Source organism: Xiphophorus couchianus, chromosome 13, assembly GCF_001444195.1.
Source record: "Xiphophorus couchianus chromosome 13, X_couchianus-1.0, whole genome shotgun sequence".
NCBI lineage: Eukaryota > Metazoa > Chordata > Actinopteri > Cyprinodontiformes > Poeciliidae > Xiphophorus > Xiphophorus couchianus.
Window position 1 is genome coordinate 5,999,795 of NC_040240.1, and position 21,465 is coordinate 6,021,259.

General features: G+C 40.5%; 1 protein-coding gene across 5 annotated transcripts in view; it reads left to right on the plus strand.

Moving 5' to 3' along the window:
- Positions 1 to 21,465, plus strand: part of fhod3a (formin homology 2 domain containing 3a) — a 79,396-nt gene that overhangs the window by 12,395 nt on the left and 45,536 nt on the right. For all 5 annotated transcript variants that reach the window (XM_028036015.1, XM_028036014.1, XM_028036016.1 and 2 more), the window contains exon 3: positions 1,700 to 1,767. In XM_028036015.1, coding sequence (XP_027891816.1) covers positions 1,700 to 1,767 — 68 coding nt within the window. The remainder of the gene's footprint in view (positions 1 to 1,699; positions 1,768 to 21,465) is intronic.

The following is a 21,465-nucleotide window of genomic DNA, read 5'->3' on the forward strand; positions in this document are numbered from 1 at the left end:
GCGCCTGAAGCGTGTTCCCGTTAGACCCCTGAGTATCACACACACACACACACACACACACACACACACACACACACACACACACACACACACACACACACACACACACACACACACACGGCAGCTGCTAATGGGGGGCTGCTTGCACTGTTGGGACATTGTGTGTTCGTGGAGAGTTGCGGTCTGCTGATCTGTTTGGGGACGGCAGCGTGATCGGTGCTGGCTGTCCCCCGGATGAACGATGTTCTTCGTGTCTATTTGTATGCGTGTTTGTTTCCATGTGGATATTTCTCAGTATCCATGTGCCCAAGTGTCCAGAGGATGGACAGGTGAATAATAATTTGTACCAGTATTTCTGACTGGTTTGTATTGGTATGACTTTTCTGCCCCACCATCACTCTTTAAGATGGACACTTTTTCAAATTTGTAAATTGTTCACAGTCAGAATGACTTATTTTTTATTTATCTATTTATTTTTTTGGTTTAATTTGTGTTCTTTAGTTTAAGATCTCGTAATTACTTTGAAAATCAACAACATGTGGTGAGGCCAATTCCTGATTGGACGTGGCTCTTTGTTCAGTTACGTAATGAGGGATTCCAATACCTGCATTTGACAAATCCCCGTTTTATATTACACACACAACGCACGCAAAAATAAATGGTTTTACCTGGATTATTTTTATACTAAATATTTCAACTTCTAAGATGGATGGAAGGCCTAGAAGAAGGAAAGAAAAACCCCTTTGGCCAGAGAACTGCAGTTTCTAATACACGATAAAGCATTTTGGTCACCAGATTTTCACTCCGAATTTTCCCACAAGCCAAATATGCGTCGGGACTCCAGCTGTGGCGGGACGCTGCTCACCGCAGCTCGCAGTAAACAAAGTCCCTTCACGGCACGGACTTCTCAGCGTCAGAAGGCCTGGGAGAGAAAATCGCTGTGAGATTATGTCGCGAACTGACCTCCTTCTGAGCTGTCTTTTTTTTTTAATTTTGTATCTGCCTTTGTACCAATTAAAACATTAAAAGTAAATCTGAACTAGACTGAGTCTCTGATCTTTAATGCTGCATTTTTTATATCCACTTTATGCAAGTTTTTCTTTACTTGTTTTGAAAATCTGCGCCACGTTATTGTAGCTTTGCTAAGGCAACAGAATATAGAGAATACTTTGACAGATTGTGTTGATATTTGCCTTCACTTCCCAGCTGATAACAGAAATCTGTCTGCTCTCTTCTTTATATTTTGCTTCTCTGCTTGTTTTGCATAAGTGGTGCTTTCCCTGCTTTTGTTGGATTTTATCATGTTGGTGATGGAAGACACTGATTCCTCCGGAAAGATCAGGAGGAATCGTCTTGCTGAGTGTGAACGCACATCAACATGTTGGCTTGCAGAGTTTTTTTGTGTGTTTTTTTTTTTTGCATGTGTGTGTGTGTAAACAGGGACAAGGGTGTAAAGAAAATGGATGGATGTGTGTAAACGTTTGTTGTGTCTCCTTGCGTTTCTGCTGTCTAATCTCCAGGTTCAGATGCGTATCAGTATAGGGGCGCAAATTTGATGCAGGTCACTGTCTGTCTGCAAAATACAAAACCTCTGTCGCTTCTCACACAGCAACATAAATTATTACATGTGTCCAAAAAAAGGAAAAATCAATAACTATTTATTCGTCATTTTTATGGTTGATTTGTTCCACTGTTTCAGGTCCAGAGGGAAGAAGCACAGTGTTATTTTGCGGACCCAGCTGACCGTCCGTGTGCACGCCTGCATCGGTGAGTGCTGTCTGACGAGTTTCTGCTTTCGTGCGACACTCTTTATTTCTCCTGACGCTCTCACACTTCCACACACACACACACACACAAATGTCATCTGAAACACCGTCTCCTAAAAATACACACATCACACCGTGTGTTCGAGGTACTTTTAAAAACCTGAAAAGCGCCATCATATGCGGCGTTGATTAGCGTGTGAAAACGTCTCTAATTTTACCGTCATTTAAGAAAAACTGGTTGTGAACTGATTTAAATTAACAGTGAAACCTTTGAGGTACTGTAGGTGTGACCACACTGCAGCTCAGTGTGTCTTTTACTGTAGAGTTTTACACTTCTTTGAGACTAGCAATGTTTTAATTAACACAGTTAGCTACTTATTTTAGCCGTTTTTTAAAAATATGTTTCTAAGACCCATAATTGATAACATTTAGAAATGGTTGGGAGACAGAGAGACTTAAAATCTATTTTATTTTGTCAAAAGTCAGAAGGATTTAAATGGCATTTTAAATTTCCTTGTGATTAGCGATGTTTTTATTAACAACATTAGCATCTGTTAGCTACTGATTGTAGGTTTTTTGGATATGTCTTTAAGAAACACAATCAATGACAATTAAAAATGGTTGAGACAGGGAGAGTTAAGAATCTATTTTACTTTTTCAAAACCCAAAGAGAAGGATTTAACATTTTAAACTTCTTCACGATTAGCGATGTTTCCATTAGCACTGTTAGCTTACGTAGCACTAAACATCAGTTGCTATTTGTATTTTGTGGAGATTGCAGACCCTTAAATATTCACTTAATTTCAGAGGACAGTTTACAAATCCTCTCAATTTCCAGGCTAAAATCCATCAATTTTTTAATGCTAGCTAATTAGCAATGCAAAAAACAAGCTTGCAGATGTCAGATGGCAACGCGGGGAGTAAAAATGTAAAAACACAAACTATGAAAATAAAGGAAATAAACAATCTGAGGCGGTTGTTTAGATTTACTGTAATAAATAAATGTTCAAGTACTTGCTACTCTCCACAATAAGGTTTCTGAATAATGTTTAGGAATGACACTAATTTGTTTGACTTTAAACTAGAACCAAAATGCTGCTCGGTAATCACGAAGGATTCCGCAGGTTTTCTCTTTCTTTCCTTCCTGGTAAAAGCTTCTCTTCTGCTTCCTGGCCAACATTCTCCGTGCCACTGATAGCCGTGCTAAATCTGGATCACAGAATCGCTCCAGCCAATTGGTTGAGAACGTGACGAGGTGAAAGGTCGCTCCAAACCGGGGCGTCGGATGTCAGGGAGAGAAAAGTTGCTCATGTAGGAAAATAATAAATATTTGACATTATTTAAGGAGATTTTTTTTTTTTTTTGAAACGCAGTTGATCAGACTGCATCAAAAATATGAGATTGATTTTAGAACATTAGATATTTTATGTGTGCTGCAACATCTAGTAAAGATGTCAGATTATATTTCTGTACGTTGTAAACTCTGATCCCATGGGTTTACACGGGTCGTAACCGTTCACAGATAAATCTCTCTCTCACGCTGATGTATGTAATGCAAACTAAATGCACTAGTTTTGAGGAAAACCAACCTCTGGTCTCTTCTGATAAAAGGTTCTTCCTTATAATATTTGATGTATTATATTTTTGAAGGGTTTCAGTAAATAGCAACACTGAATATCAACCTAAATGGTTGAAATATAATGTTTATGACATATAAAAAATATACATAATAAATTATTTAGCTAAATGTTCCATGACATAATCGTTTTAAAATTGTATTTAATAGACAATTAATTTATCAATTTTGTAGTACGAAGAATCAAAAAATGAGGCTAATCTAGTGGAGCTCAAAAGATCCAGGATTAGCTCCGCCCACAGGTCCGTCCCTGACTCCGCCCAGATAAAGTTATTTCATGGTGACGTAGAGCTGGACGATAAATCAGTAACGATATATATCGCATCAGACGGATCGATAGCAGTAGAAATAATTCTCAATAATTTACCTGAAATCCGATCCAGAATCAGATATATCAATTAGACATTTTTTATTATTTTAATTCATGATATATTTAATTAATGATTTGCTGATGTATTTATTGTTTTCAATTTTGTCCCTTTTGGCTCTCCATAAAATGAAGCCTGTATGCTTGAAATGCTGCAATAAACAAACACTCAAAACAGACCCATTCACTCAGCAGATCTTCTGGCCCATAACCGTTAGTCGTCCAGGCATCTGACTATTCCGTAATCCCTCTGGCTCTTGACCTTCAAATCCCTTCAGTAGCGGTCATCCGACTCTCCGCTAAATGAAAAATCTGTCGCGTCCAGATTGTTTGCGTGGGGAGGACGCAATGCGGTTGCTAGGCAGACGACTGCGAGCCGTGGGTTTGGATTAAGCGACTCGTCCGATTGGTTGTGCCGTGAAAAGAGTTCAGGGCGTACAAACGGTTCCGCGAGGCATTTTTAAACCCAAGAAAAGAGTTTTCCACGAGTCGCCTCAGTTCCGCTTGCCGTTCTTTGCATCAATGTCGGACGTGAGGGAGAACCCGCGGCCTTCCTCGGTGCGCCGCTCGTCTCTTTTCATAAGCGTGAGAAAGAAAAAAAAAACCCAGAGCATGACTATGGAAAACACGGCTCTCCTGAGAATTTCTTAGCACTGCCATGGAAAGATCAAATTACATGCAGGCTTCCCTTGTTGGGATTAAAGAAGCTCTCTGATATGCGTGTGTGTGTGTGTGAGGGCGTGGCAGTGTATGTGTGAGCTAATGAGGTTTTATGTTGTAGTTAAAAAAAACAAAAAAGAGGGGAAACAGTGGTCAGGTCAGCAAAACGGCCAGGTCCATTTCTGGGACAAACTCCACTCCGCACACAGAAAGAAACACTTTTTGTCCCACGAGGGAATCTGGCTGTTTTGTCTTTTTCATGCAGGGCGGGTATCCGATATCCAAGGTGTCAGCTTTAGCTTAACCAGGAGGTCATTATTTTTCCTGTTCAGATCTTGTTTATACCTGTGTACGCTCTTGCATCTTTTATCCCCCCCCCCCTCTGCTAATGAGAGCCTCTTGTTTGAGATTTAATTTTAGTTTTCACAGCAGAGTCGTTGTGCGTTAGGAGGGTGTAAAGGGGTGGAATGACGCCGAGGTGTTATCTTTGGGAAACGTTGACGGCACAGATACATGTAGAGCTCTGAACGTCAACACGTCTAATGGCTAGACGCAGGGGGAAGCTAAAAGGGCTTTAGGGATCCACTGGGGTGAATGTGTGTGGGGGGGGGAAATGGTGAATTGTTCCTTTTTGCTGCACAGTGGTGCAGTTGGTGGAGCTGTTGCCTTGCAGCAAGAAGGTTCTGGGTTTGATTCCCGGCCCGGAGTCTTTCTGCATGGAGTTAGCATGTTCTCCCTGTGCATGCGTGGGTTCTCTCCGGGTTCTCCGGCGTCCTCCCACAGTCCAAAAACATGACTGTCAGGTTAATTGGTCTCTCTACATTCTCCCTAGGTGTGAGTGTGTGTGTGTGTGTGCATGGTTGTCTGTCTCTGTGTTGCCCTGCGACAGACTGGCGACCTGTCCAGAGTGACCCCTGCCTCTCGCCCAGAACGTTAGCTGGAGATAGAGACCAGCACCTCCCAACCCCACTAGAGACAAGGGTGTAAGAAAATGGATGGATGTTCCTTTTTGTCACCTTCTCAACGTTAAATGCATAGTCAATATCAGTGCTTCAAGTTAGGAGAAAGAACAGGTTTGGAAAATGGTAAACATAACAGAATAAGTGGGGAAAAAATATATTTTCTTGACATCAGCATTCAGTAGCTTAGCGTATGGGAAAAATAAAATAACTTCAAAATAAAAAAGAGAAAGCACCGCCCAAGTAAAAATCTGCTACATAAGAAAAATGTGAGATAGAATTTCTTAGTGTTAATTTTAAGTTATTATAATTCTTTTGCTTTATGTAAACAGTAATCCAGATTGGACAGATTAAAAACAAGGATTTAATAAAGTGTGAACTGGCTGCAAATGTGCCAGTTCACACCAGTAAATTTACCATTCGGCTCCCCTGTCCATCACACTGTCACATATGGAATATGTTTTCTTTGTATGGTAAAGTGTTTTTGCTAATTTTCCTCAAAGTAGTCAATAATACTGGGTCTATGTGACTGTTAACTCCCACCTCCAGGGGTCAGTATTTCTTACTTCTACATTTCTGCCTAGTCCTTACTTGATGTCGAGTTGTTGTCCGTGATCGAAATTGTGAGGAACAAAAAGTCACGTTTTTGTCCTTAATTAGGGCAAATACAGCAAAAACGTTTTTGTAAATATTGCTAAAGTAGCACCAGAAAATTAGTGATTTTGATAGCAAAAAAAAAAAAAAAATGTTTTAAAAAATCACAACAGTCTTGAAATCCGACAGGGATTGATTTAGCAAACTTTAACCTTGAGGTAAAGGATTTGCAGCAAACAGCGGGTCGACCAATTTGGATTTTGATACATTTTTTAATCATACATCTATTTTGAAGTGATGTTGCACCTCATTGCGCTTCCTTCGGTTTTTGTCCCAGTGGGGGAAACTTCACTGTTATCAGTAGTGATGGATACTACATGCTTACATGCTTAGAATATAGAACCTAATCCATCTATTAAAAAAATCTCATGTGTGACCCATCTTTTTTAAAATATAACCCCAAAAAATAGATTTTGTTTTTCAGTTCTGCCTCTGCAAACTCTTTCCTGTTGAGCTGCTTAACTAAGATTGTTTGTGCCCTACCTCAGCTTCCTTCATGATTTTATTGCGGCTTCAAACAAAACTCCTTGACAGCTGTCTCTGGCTCTGCAGGATTGTCTTAATGAAACATTGGCATCGTACGGAGTGTACAGGGTGTACTTTACTTGGCTGTTTTATAAACTTTCATTTGAGTAAAGTTCCACATCTGTGTTGAAGTTTTCGTTATCGATAGTTAGGGATTCTTCAGGTTGTTGGTCGTTTATGTTTGTGCCCTCGATTTTCGAAGTAGGTGAAGACTGTTTGCACAGCAGTTCTCATTTATTCCGTACCCATAATGCATCGCTGCAGAGCTAGAGCTAGAGCGATGGTAAACAGTTTAAGGTCTACTAACGTCTTGGATGTTTTCTAACTGAACACCTGGTCAATGTTAGCAATAGTCAACAGCTATAAAACTTAAACAGTGAGTGAAAGGTCTGTTCCAAAGCGTCACCTCCTGAATTGTGCCAGATTAGAAATAGACGACTGAGTTCTCCGTCCTTAAGATTAACTCTGCGTCACACCCACTAAACTTGCATTTCAAAATGCAGGTTTTGTGTTTTGTGAGTGGGACACCTGTAATGTAAAACACACTCTTCCGAAATGGTTACACAATGTCAGGTTTTCTTTGCTGATGCTTTGGTAAATGAGTACTTGATGTTGTCAAAACAATGCAAATTAGACATAAAAGATGTCCATAAAGTAAAATTATGTCAAATCTTTATATAGACTTTTGCTAGTTGTCATATGTGCAGGTATTGAGTTAAATATGGTGGGTCAAAATGCTCTCTGTTTCCCATGCAGCCTCATTTCCCAGGCCTTCCTGAAGCGAAGGGATTCTCGGTAATTCATGTGATAAAGTAAGAAGAGGTGATGTTCTCTGACAGGTAAAGCTCCCCGTAATGAGAGGTGCAGCAGGTGAAACAAAAGAGTTCGACTGCAGAACAAAGGGCCTTGCATGTGTTTTTTTTTTTTGGAGTCTGTTCAATCCCTTGGCACCGTGTCATGGAATTCAGCCCTCTTCGCAAAAAATTTGGCTTCCCACTCTTGGATTTCTGCCCCCTCACCCCACAATTATCCCATCCCTAATCACCCAACACAGGATCGCAGAGGAACAGCGGGGCGGCAAAAGGGTCGAGCCGGAGTTTGACTTCCTCTCGCCGCGCCTTTACATAACAAAATCCGGGCAGGGTTGGCCCAAAACCCGATGGTTGCTCTCAAATTCGCTGCTCACCTTCTCAGCCCCTAACAAGATTCCCTGCCCCCTCAAAACAAAACAAACCTGTCGTCACACTTCCATCCTTGCAGGAAAGCAAGGAAAGCACATGTGGCAACAAAGATCCTACTGTGTTTCAAAACCCGAACGGTTGTATTTTGAGGATTTGACGGCATCAGCGAGTTATACAATTGAAAATCTTTGTAAATAGGGGCTTACGGACAGGGTGGTCTGAAGTGCTATTAGGGGTAGATGCTGCCGATAGCTTTGCAGTGGTAGTGGCAACAGTGCATTGTTAGCATGCAGCACAATGAGTTGAAACAGCTGTTTCCAGCATTGGTTGTCCTCCTGAGGGCGGCGATAAGGCCTGCTAATGGCCTTATGTGAGATGGTTCAGCTAAGAGGGAGGCAGCACAATGTGTGGCTGCACAGTCAAAGTTTAGGCAGATAAAGTGTTCATGCTGGCACGCTTCCTTGTATCAACGGGGCGAACCTGAAGGCGGAAATGCTCTAACCACTCTTTAATCTGGCTTTGTTTTGTGCTTAACTTCAAACAGCTATGCTAGTAAATGTTCCCCACCATCTCTTCTCCTTTTCTTTGCTCCTCTGTAAACTTTTCTGTCTTTGTCTCGTGGCTCATTACGAGGTTCTCCCAGCATGATACGTACAACAGTATCAAGGCGTTGGCGAAAGGAAATCATGGTCCAGCCTTCATTTAGCCATAGTTGTTCCTACTGTTAAATGATCAGAAATATTAGCCATTTCTGATCATTTAACCGTTGTAATTGATGTTTGCTATGACACCACATTTAAAGTCGCTATAATAACATATTTAGCATTTAATTATTGTTAATTTGATTTTGACACTTGCTAAAAAAAAACAAAAAACAACTCAAATCTTATTTGCACTCAATTACAAAGTTTGTTTCTGACAGGAAGTGAACGCTTTTTGCATCTTTCCAGTGTTGTTTATTTAGAGGAAGATTATATCCACATCTTTTAGGGTTGGAAGGCTCTGTTCCATAACCCTAATCTTTACCTTCCTCCACAGATTCTCCATCAAATTCAAGTCTACATGCTGGGTGCAGCTCTCAAAAAACGTTAATGTTGAAGTTAAAGTCAGAACAATACAGATCGCTGTCCATACCTGTGTGTGCGTGTGTGTGTGTGGTTTCCCTTCAACCAGATGACAAGTAGTGTGCAGAAACAGGAGGGGGAGGGGAAGTGGTGTGGTAATCTATTATCTGGTAACACTCAGGTGTGTCCTTCAAACAACTTTAACAGTAGCTTGTTAAAAGGCACCTCCTTTTCTTTGAATTCTTTGACGTTTGAATTCTTTGCTTTGTGTTTCACGGCGTCTCTTTCTGTTTCATCTTGTACTATTACCCACCATTCCCTTAAAAAAAAAGTAGGTGGGCGGGGGGGAATCAAGTCTTACTTTTTTAAACATTTTCACACGCAGAGAGGAGGAATGTAAAAAATTCAGAAGCAGTTTTTGCTTTTTACCTCACCACCAGCTAAAACGCGCCCACATGTCATGCTTTAGTTACTGCTGTGGGATCAAGAGATGTGGGAGCGCTAACTGTGGGAGCGCTAACTGTGTTAGCCGCTTTAGAGAAGCCATTCATCTCTCAGCTGAACTTTTTTTTATAGTTTAGGTTGTGTCGTGTCGTTTGATGAATGAAGAACCCAAACGTAGGAAGTCGGTAAATTTCTTCAATACAAAATCTTTACAGACACAGTCAAGTTCAGCAAATCGTTGAGATGAGGCTCATTTGCTAGATTAAAATTACGTTTTGAAAATGCTAACCTTTAAGCAGGTATTAAACATACTCTTGATTTCTGCATTAAAAATGTTCTTTGCATTGGTCTGATGTAATGTTCTAATCTTAGATCTTTGTATCGGGAAGAGTGATTTGTGAACCAAACCAGGTGGCTGTTAGCAAAAGGTTTGTTAGCAGCTTGTTGCTGATAAGCTGCTAACAGTTGGAGCTGTTAGCAGCTTTAGCAGCAAGCTTGCTAACGTGAGGGTCGAATGAGGGAGCTAAAGTTAAACTGAGGACATGCTAACTCCAAAACATTAGCTAAAACAATTTAAGAAAAATAATTAAGTTAAGCTATACTGTTAAATGTAATCATAGAAATGGCATCTAAATTAAATTGCTTAGTTTAATCTATGACCAAAAACCTAACATAACTCAAAGACAACAATTAGCAAGTTGTGAGCATCATGCTAACCCTTTTGATTAGCACGTTTGCATGACGGCTGACGCAACATCTAGATTGAGCTTATTTTCTATTTTTGCCTGCAATTGGAAGTCAAAGTATCCAGAAGGTTTATTTAGTAATTCCTCACTTTAAAAGTGACTTATAAAGTGATTTATTTATTTGTTATTTTTCCATAATAAACAGCTATGGAAAAATACTGGTTCTAAATCATAAAATTGTCAATATTTAGAGTAGGAGTTGTGATGGAACTGTGACGAGCAGGACTTGATGAAGAGCAAGCTTTATCTTGAAGCTGCACACGGTAAATGTGATGTTAAGGGACACAGTAAAACATCCAAAGCTCGCAGTTAGAGAATTACACAATGTTCCGTGTCAGATTATGCTACTGCTGCAATAAAATACAAATTTATTTTAAGGCTTTATGCGCATCTCCACCAGGGTAGCCAGTAAACGTGGAGTACAAGTGCCTACGAAACGTTCTGCTAAAGGAAGACATCAAGTTGTGATGAACTCAGCGTATGTTCCCAAAATGTATTTCTTTCATTCGGGGTGACAGTTTTACCACCGTCTTGTAATGTGTCCAGGCAGTGCGAGAGTGAAAATTACCCTACAACCTCGCTCTCTTTCCAGAAGTGTGTCTTTTCTGGGTTTATTGATCCTCCGCTGCGGTGCGGCGGGTTCTCTCTGTGGATGTGGCAGGGTTTTTCCCCAGGGCTCCGGTTCTGCTGACGAACACGAGAGGCTCAAACTGTTGCGTTGCGGCACAACACGCTGCCGTTTGTGGTCCGCTCCCCCCAAAGCCTGTGTGTGATTACTGGAAGAAGGCATGAAATATACCATTACCAGGGAGCGTTTCGTCTGGGCTTGTTCGTACGCGCACCAGAGTGTACTGGCACGAAACCTCTGACCGGTCTGGTTTAATAATCATTTTCGAAGCGATTACATAATGCAATAAAACATTACAGTTGCCACAAGCTAAGTGCGCAGAATGCACAGTTGGATTCTCATCCAGGAGCCGAGTTGCGGAGATGATGGGTTTAGAGGATGTGTGGAAAGAAACGGGGAGAGAAAACGGTTTCCAAGGGAATGGTAGATCACTTAGGGTGGAGGGGACACCAGGGGGAAACAAAGCGAGGAGGAAATGCACCTGCCAGACTGAGCAGCAGAAGTAGGACAACCGAATGCTGCGGCGCACAGGGCCTTGCAAAAGTATTTGTACCCCTAAAGATTTTTTTTCTTTTCACATTTTTGCGGCATTACACCCACAAACTTGCATTTAATGCAATACAGCAAACATAATGTTCATAATCCTTAGTTCTGATAATTTGTTATCTGTTATCCTAATGTTTATTTTGATTAGCTTAGTTTTCTGCTTTGCTTCTGTTCAGTCATTTCTTAGTTATACCAGTTAGATTATGTTTAATTATATATCCTTTGCTATAGTAGTACAGATTTTCCTAGTTCCTCTGTTTGTGTGCTCTCCCTCGACCCTTTTCGCTTTCTCTCTCTCTTGCTCTCTCCTCACACCTGCAACCCGTTAGCTAATCAGGTTGCACTGGATTTTATTTAGGGATATCAGAGTAAAGGGCACACCACATTTGTTAAAATCGAAATCTTTGTTTCACTTTCCTTCAATTTCACAATTATGAAACCATGTTTAGTAGTTCGTCACACAAAACCCCAATAATATACCTTGATTTTTGTAGTTTTTATGTAAAAAAAGAAAAGAAAAGTGAGAAGTAGATTATGAACTGCAATGCTGCTGTGGAACAGAACACATTTAGGCAGCAGCTCTTGTTGGAGGACAGAACGCGATCTGAGTGTATGTCAGACGAGGATTTTACTCGGTTAATCCAGTCAGCAGTGAGCAGGTATCCCCCTCTAGCCTCTTTGTTTACTCACGCCGACTTTCCTCTGGTTTCACCGTCTGTCTCTCCCGTGTTTGTCTTTCTGACTCACCTGCTGTCACCAGAACGTGTCATGGAAGTCCAGACAACGCTCATGCGCTAATAAAGATATTTGCAGACGGTAACGCAACGTTATTACCCTGCTTTCCATGAGGATTGGTGCTCAGTGTTTGAAAGAGCCCATTCACAAATGAGAACAAGTTGTCGTACAAAACTGATTATGATTATTACACACAATCACTTCGCTCGACGGCCATGTATTTTTTTCTTCCCCCAACTTGGACGGACAACGTCTTTCCACATGCTCATTGAGTCCAATTAGTTAACAATCAGAGGAGCGGCGAGCGTGAGAAGTGGAAAAACGGATACGATGTGTATGAGAGAGACCTGATGACAAAGAGTGGGGTGATGTGTGAGGGGGGGAAGTGATGCAGGACGTAACAGTGACCACTTGTTTCACACGTGCACATTTTGTATGCGAGACTGAAATATTTCCCACCACTTGGTTTCATGTCTGAGCGCACTCCATTAAAGGGTAAAAAAAAAACAAACTCTGGCTGCACTCTCTAAGAGCGGCCTCCTGCCGAAGCAGAGCAGTAATGGACATGAGGTCAGCCGCACGCAAAAGAGCTAAATGACGACGGATTGGAAAGAATGCACCTTTAATGAGCCACGGTTAAAATTAACACCGTTAGAAATCTGTAATTTGAGAAAGACGTCTATTTTCTTCTCTCGTTTTGAAGTTGCTCTGTCATCCCATTATAGATCTGTAATATAATTTCTTTCAACAGCCTCGAAATGTAGAAATGAAACACCTTTTGCTTTGGGCAAACATACATTAAAACATTTTTGATTTATCTCACACCTCAGCGTACTTTATGGTAATCTAATGTCAGGTGTTCTCGCCAGGATTTTGTGATTTAAAAAAAAAAAAAATCTGATTTTGTGATGCCAGTAACTTGACATCAGGCTGCAGTGTAGTGGAAGTAAGAAATACTGCCACCTGCAGGTTGGAGTGAGCGGCTGCTTAAACCCAAGGTTTTTGACAGTTTTCGCGGAAAATTTGCAATATGTCACAGTTATGCATCAGTGTGGACAAAATGTGTGCATCTTTTGATTCTGCGTGAATTTCTGCAGTCACAAAATCGGCAAAAAAAAAAAAAAAAGCTTGGACTTGTAAGGGAATGGAACATTTGTTTTCTAAATTTTATGTGTGGGGAATAAAAACAGAAAAATGGGAAATGTGTTTGTATTCAGCTCCTCTGAGTCACTACTTTTTACAGCTTAATGTTGCTGCAACTACATCTGCAAGTCTTTTGCCAATTCCAATATATTTCCTTTCAGCATTAGTCTTCATCATCAGCTTGGTGTATCTAAAAACTCATAGGTTTTTGGTTTTAATATGATAAATTAGTCTTTTTTTAATAGCTTTGAAAGGCATCGTAAATGAACGATTAGTATCTCTAAGGCTGCAGTGCAGCAGCGATGGTCTGTATTTGTGTCTCGGGGACTAAATCTAGGGCGATGGGGTCTTAAGCCCACGACAACACATGCTGCTGGTATTAAACTCAGAATACGCCGCATTTATGTTATACTTATTTGCGACCGAGCCTTTTGGACTCAAACAGAAGTGCCAGGATGTAAAAGGAGGGTCACAAGCAACTTTCTTTGCAAGGATGTAGAGTGTTTGGCATCATCCGTATTTGTATTATGCCTGCAAATGTTCATGTTAAAGTAAGTCTGCCTTCCTGAGCCCATCTGTTTTCGAGCTTTTAGCACAGCTGTTATCCTTCAGCAAGTTCAAAGGTGCAATTCATCATCTAAAGCATCAGTGCAGATTTGCATGGACAGTCAGAGGCAGTGAATTTCTGCAAGGTGACTGATATTGGAAGTTAGCTTAGCCATGACTTGGAAAAATAGTACCAAAAAACACCAAAAGTTGACATGCCAACAAAAGTCTTTCAGGCTGTTGCTGCTTTTTAAGCAAGTGTTTGGACTGCGGCACAGCTAGCGATTGCAGGAGGTCAGAAGAGTAGCAGTTTAAGACTCCCGTTAGCTTTGGATTTAAAAGTCATGTGACCGGGACTAATCCATAGGTAGTTTTATATTACGTGCCAAATTACGTGCGCAGATAATAATATTAGAGTTTTTTTCTCAGCCATAAGTGTTTGTTCAATTCAATTCAATTCACTTTATTCATATAGTACAAATTTACAACAAATGTCATCTCAAGGCACTTGAACATCATTTCAATTCAATCGTACATAAATTCTAATTGATCCTAGTTATCAATTAATTATTCAAAGTAGTTTACAAAGTTTCAGTCTAAGGAAACCAACCAGCTTGCATTGAGTCAAAGATTTACTTTGCTGCACAATGAGATGTTTTGAGAAGCTACCCATTTGTCAAGAGTTCAATTGTGACAAAAAAAGAAAAACAAAAAAAAAACAATGTTACGTAACAAGTGTTTCCCATCTCGATTTAGTTTTTATTTTTTTGCGTTTGAGATCTGTATTTGTACAGATAATTCACATTTAGCTGTTTCCCTCTTTGTCTCTCTCGTTTTCACACACTCATCCGCGCCGTCGGCAGCTTCCAGCAGTCAGACTGTTGGCCAAAACCAACAGACTAAAAAAGAAGAAAGACGGTCGCGAAGTCCTCAGCAGTCTAGACCGAGACTGAAATTGTTTGTTATTAAAAATACGATGTTACGGCAAATTGAAGGATTTTTTGTTGTTGTTTTTTCTCTTTTATGTCAAACCAGAGAGAAGTTATTAAAGAAAGAAAGTACATGTCAGCTTTTGCTTTTGCACAAGACACTAAAGCTGACGTGGAAAGAAATATTTTTGGCCACTCATACACGAGGAAAGTTGTTATTTTGAGCGCAGTGTCTTCAAAGGGAAACAATTGCAGACGCCACAGGGAAAAGCTTTGAATTTTAAAATGCCCCGTTGAGAAGAGTACGACGCAGTGCGTGACCTCAGCAGAGCTTGAACTCTGGTTCTCAGGTCATTACAGTAGACCTGACACCTAATACGTCCTAAATATAGCGAGACAGCGGAGAGAGGGAACGACTTCCGGGGATTTAATCAAGCTCTCCAACATGCCGACACACTTCACCCTCCTCTTGATTTTTTTTTTGTTTTCCATTTTCTGCCTACCAGGTTTAACAACCGACAGACTGATCGGCTCAGACAGCCATTTAGGGCGGCTTATTTTAAGGGGTGCAAAGAAATCCCCAAGAAACACGAGTCTGCGGTTATTACTGGGCTTAAATATGGGGCTACCAGCTGTGACCCACCTGCTTTGGCTTGATAAACACACACTTGGCTCAAGTAGGAAAATATAACACTTGGCTAACTGCCTGGTTAACCAGACAGGCACACACAAAGTGTGCCTGTCTGTAAACATCTTGCGTCCTGATATAAATACATTGAAATGAAATCATTCCTTCAGGGTCGAAAGGAAAGTCAGTGGAGTTTATATGCAGTCTTGGTGATTTCAGGGTGGTTTGCTATACATGTATGTATTTACTATTGCTAGTGGTGAGCTAAGCTAAGAGCGCTAATCATAGATATTTGTTTTGCTAATGCTGAAGAACTACAACAGCCATTTTTAGCAGAAGCTAATGCTAATGTGCTAAAGCGCTAACTTGAATTAAAATATATCTGCCCTTGAAAAACCACAACCATTTAATTTTGGCTGTATAATTTATCTATAATGCCCTTAGATACTATGTTCATGTTTATATTTATATTTTGCTCCTGTATGTTTCTTGTTTGAAATAAAGTTATTTTTGGGGGGGAGGAGAAGGAAGAGAGACAATGCCACGAGATTAAACGTTTTTGCCCACTTCAAAATAAGAGCATGAATTATAAACGTCAAATTACGTGACGAATTCTTACCAGTCGATAACCAAGACTTTAACACGGCCGTCGAACTTCATTCACGTGAAAATTTACAAAACAGCCGAGGAAATTTGTGCCTTAAAATTTAAGCGGAAAAATTAAGCGCAAAATTTAAGCGAAGTCCGCTAAACTTTATTTTTTAAGTTGGCAAAGGTGCTAAATGAAAAATTAGCTCTGCTATTAGCGGATTAGCTGAAGTGTGCCACTGCCTGTTGCCAATCATTCTTTCACTGTTTTTATGTAAGGCTTTCTTTCACTTTGGCTTTCTTGCCAAAGTGAGTAACTCATTATTGAGTTAGAAAAACATTCCTCTTCTAACCTAAACTCATCTGAAATCAGGTCTTTTTTTTTTTTTTTTTACTTTATTTTAGTGCATTATGTGTTTAGTGAACATTCTTTCAACCCATCAATCGCCTCTAAGAGTCTCTAGCTAAAACCCCTCAGATAAAACCCCATCAGAACGACCTGCCCTGAAATTACACACGATGTTTCCGCTTGATGATGATGCAGAAAAACTCAGGCAGAAAGTTAGACAACGCCTTTAGTTTCTTGTCCTTGTTTGATTTGCCACGACTGAAACTGAACCAGGAAGTGGCCGTGACATCAGTTCAAGTGACACTCGTGAAGGCTGGCCTGTAATCTTGGATTATTGGCAATAAAATGTGGTCCGGGTTGCCATAGTAACATGGCAACATGCTATTAAGACAGGGAAAGTGCAAAGAAAGAGATTTGATTGCTTTTATTTAAAACAGGAAAGCCTTAAATCTACTGCTGATGGAAAAAAAACATTTATTATTAGTTTTAATTGTGTTATTTGTGACATTTGTTAGATATATTCTGATATCTCTATAGAACAGTGCTTAGCTGCTCCACTTGTTTTTAAAAAAAACTTTTATTCAAATTCAAACTTGTCACCTGTCACAGCTGTGGTCAAATACATACAGACTGTAGGATGCACTCCATTGTAGGATGATGAGTCTAAGTCTTTGATTTTGTAACTTAAGAGTGACTCATGTCGAGGTGTGAAATTTCAGTCACTTCCTTGTTTTTTGGGGACAGTGTGTGAGAGGCTCCATGGTGACATCACAACTAATCAATTCAATTCAATTCAGTTTGTTTTTAAAGCGCCTTCTTATGGCAAAAAACCTCCAAAACAATCTATTTGATAGAAAGATTTTAAGTCCACCGTTCAGAAAAAAGCTCATCTTCTAACTTCACTCTGAACATTTTTGTGTTGTTTACTCATTTAGTACTGTTTTTTCCCCTCTTTTTTTTTAAAGTTACAGTTCCAAATGTTTCTTATTTTTTCAGCTTAGCTGAAACTTGAATGTGTGCTACGGCTATCTAAATTTCAGTTATCTTATCCTTGGAATAAAGTATCAACAATCCACAGACGCTCATCTCTAGATGACAGAAACACCTCTGTTTGTAGTTGTTAATCTCTTTTTAGACCTCTACAAGTTCTAACTCAACTCAAAAAATGTGCCTTTCTAAAAAACACGTAGGTAGTAGGCGTCTTTTGGCTGCTGCACTTCAGCAACAGGGTGGGGAGGGGATACTCTACGCTCCATGAGGGAACATAAAGATGCTCTTTCTCTGGCACTCATTGAAGTTACTTTAAACTGTAGCAATAATTAAAATGGAGACGTCCAGCTGTTTTGAAGTCTCAAGTGGCCAGTTTTCAGGTTTCCCATCTTTGAAATGCTGAAGTAGACAAATGTGTCTAAAGTGATGCATTTCAAAAGAAAACGTATTTATTTCAATCTATCTTTGTTCTTTGATGCACAAATACTGTTAGAATACAGCAAAGATAAACAATGTATCTGTTTATTTTGAACTCTGATTTTGACAGCCTGATGATTAGTCTGTAGTAGTGCAGTTATATATATATATATATATATGTGTGTGTATATATATATATATATATATATATATATATATGTGTGTATATATATATATATACATATATATATATATAATGTTCAGTTGGCTACTTTAAACATTTAGAGCATTGTTACGGTGAAGATTCAGCTAGAGAGGGGAGAATAAATCTGTGCTGTGGAGTGGAGGGCATGTCTCTACATTATCTGTTCATGTCCACCTGCACAGTCTCACTTTTATTCTCCTGAATAAACCGGGTCCCCTTAGAGAAACATGTACTTATCTGACTGCCTGTTGTTAAGACTGAGGATTAAGCTCAGAGGCAGTAAACTGTTTGCTAAGGGCTTTTCGGTAGAATAAGACAGCAGTTACCTGGGGACTCTTTTCTTCTTCCTCTTCTTCTTTACAGTTGGTGCAAATATTGTACTCGACCAAACCAAGAGTAGATCTCTGTGCTTTAGAGCAGCAGAGGACGAGGCCTTGCTTTGTCCATCTCGGCCTTCTCTGTTTTGGAGGACGTGTGGACGGTGCAGTAAAATGTTAAGGGATTAGTCAAAGCTGAAGGGGTCACAGCATTAATCGCATTGTGACAGGAAGGGTAGGAGGAGGGATTGGACCACTCCTGAACGACAAAGCAGACAGCCCGGGCAGTCAGGGAGTCTCTGCTCCTCTGTGGAGGAAACTCACACACACACACTCCCACACACACACAGAAGTAGGACAGTTCAAAAACGACCCCCATTGTCCCCCGCATAATTTGTTTCGTTATTATTATGTCAGCGTTTACATGGATTGCTTTAGGGATGCACAGATTTGCTTTTCTCACTTTCAATACTGAAACGTATATATTTATATCTGATACAGAAAAATGGTGCTGAATTGACTTAAAATTGTTCTTTTGTTGTTTTACATACAGACACAAATGTATTAAATCACAAATTTCTTTGATAACTCTGCAACAGTACAGCAGAATACACCAGCAGCTCCACAAGCTGGGTCAGACATGTAAAAGTAAATAAACTGCAACAAACCTTCTGTCAATTGGTTCAGAAAGTGTAATTAGGAATTACACTTCTAAAGTCGCTAAAAAAGCACAAAGTATAGAATTAGACTGAACAGATCCGCCTTTATGGATCAGGCACATTGTCAGAATTTTATCACTATCGTTTCAGTGCGTCTCTAATCACCACGGCAATATTCACCAACTTCCATGATATCCAAATTTAAGGTGGCCCTACAAGTCCCTATGGTCACCAGTTAACTTCCTGTTGCAGCTCTAATTACGGTGTCAATAAATTAATTAATAACCCAACAACTTCAACACTTTGGGCAAAAAAAGGGCTTAACCGTTCCAGAACACACGGATCGGCGACGATCCAGCCAAATTTGCAGTACCGTAATTCCGCCACACGTTGCGCTGTCTGAACAATTCGGTTTCTGAAAGGGGAGACGTTGCACTTTCCAGCCAATATCGGGTTATTACGGTAATTTCCCTCCCACCGTAGCAGGGAGTGGCACTCTTTTAATAGATGGTAAATTGCAAAAATAACATCTAGGTGCTGAAAGTTCCAGTTGTTATCGGTAAATAGGCAAATATATATATTTACTCGCAGGACATTTAAAGAACTGCGTACAATTAAAATAAGCAAAAATATCCAGAGATTTGAAACATAGGTATTAAAGGGTTAAAGAGTTTGTTTTAGCTGTCAGTGCTTTGGGTAGCAAACTTGAATGTAATTTCTCAATTAATTCATTCACTTTTAATGTTAATGATTAGTTCACCGAGAGAATCACTAATCAATAAACCAGTTCAGAAATGTTTCTCATATGTGTCTGGACGGGAATTCCAGAAGAGTGTTATTTGAAATATAAAAGTTCAAAAATCATGACAGGTAAGATATCGTAGTTTTTAGTTGCTTGTAGCGAGTTTTCTCAAAATACTTTAGAAACAACGAAGGTAATCTCTTGTTTGACTTTACTTTAAGGAGATTAGGACCCTGGAACCGGAGCGTTGTCCTGAAGGACAGGTCAGGGCTGATGTTGCAGGGTCATCTGAGGACGTGGGCGAAACAGCGCGGACACGAGCAGCGAGTCCTCCAAAACAAAACCGTAAAACTGCAAGAGGGCCTATAAATGAAACGCGCCTCGCTGTCTTTGCTCTCGTCAGTTTGTCTGCCGGCCCCGCTCTGGCTCACACATGTACGCACAGAGCACATCAGCAGGCGCACAGGCCACAATGACACATCCCAGTGAGGCTTGATGCTTTTCTTGTGACAATAAGGAAAGCAGGCGCCAGGCGAAAGGAAGGGTCACCAGTTAGAGACACGTGGACACTGCAAACCATGAATCTTTTATTTTTTTTCCCACCTTCTAATCTGATCTGTGTGTTGGAGTTGGAAATGTAGATGGGGTGTCTTTTCCTTCCTTCTTTTTAAGACCAGATTTTTTTATATGTTTTCTCAGGAAGCTTTAAATTTGGGCGTGAGCTGCAGTCGACCTGGATCACCCTCTTAAGAACTGACAATTAGTCATCTGCATTAAAGCAGGTGGTTGGATGCGAGAGTTATTTATGTTCCAATCCTTTCCAGCTTGTTTCCGCAGTGTTAACACAGCTGCAGCCCACGGTGTCAACTGGAAAGCGGTCCATTAATTATTTAGCCTGCCCAAAGCATGTTTACTCTGGAGCAAAATGGCAATAATGCCGACCAGGTGTATCCTCGCCATTACTGCGACAACACTGACACAGCAACAAGGTGGAAAGTTGATACTGCTAAGTTTCATCTGTGGATTTTAAAGCTCTTGTTAAAGTGTAGGAGGTGGGGTTCGAAGAAAGCATGTGGAGCAGAAATACCTGGCGCATCTGACCGCATCGCAAGCGAAAGAAGCCAAGGTTAAACCTTATCACTGTTGCTGACGTGCTCCAGATGCACAGGCGGGCTGTTGGTAAAGGTTACCCTGACAGCGCCACTCGTGCTCTGATGAAGATCACAAATAACACACAGAACGGCTTTACACTCAAACAGCCAGATGGGGCGTTTGAGTGGCCTCTTGATTTCCAGGGAAGCCTGGGCAAACTCAAGTCTGCTGGACTTAGCCGAGTTTACATTAGTCTATAATTTATAAGGGTTCTCAGAAGTGCACACACCCTTTGTTAAGCTTCCAAGAAAACGAGCCCATGACAAATTTTCACCGGACCTTTTCCGCTTATTTTGTTACATATGACAACACAGACATTTGTTACAGAGAGAGAGATATAAAAAACCACTAAAAGTTGCGACAACCCTGCAGGTTTTAGTTCTTGTGTACACACCTGCTGTATGTTCTGGAGAATCTGTTGAACCGAAAATAAAGCTGAGCGTCATTTCTGGACTTGTGAGAGCACCTGAATATAAGCCACGCCCACCTAATTTAACCCTCCCGCAGTCTTGGCGTGACGCTCTGGAGGAGCGCGGCAGATGTCACGGTTGGGCAGCGGGGAGGTTGTCCCCTCAGACCGTCAGTTCCCAAAACTACACACATAAATAAAAACTTGTTAAACCGCAGATGGGCTGTGACCTTGTGGGGCCACAAACGAGGTCAAAAGCTTGTGGGGTCCAAATGACCCCACAAGCCTTTTGTGGGGTCTGTAAGGTTCCACTGTAAGGTTCCACAGTCTTACGATTGTGGAAGGGTTAAAAAGAAACAAAAATTGTACGTATATCAGCCACACTCATCTGTAAGCCACAGGGGTCGATGTTGTAACATGAGACATTTACACAGAAACATACAGTGTATATTTTTTTATTCTATTGAAATACATATTGTA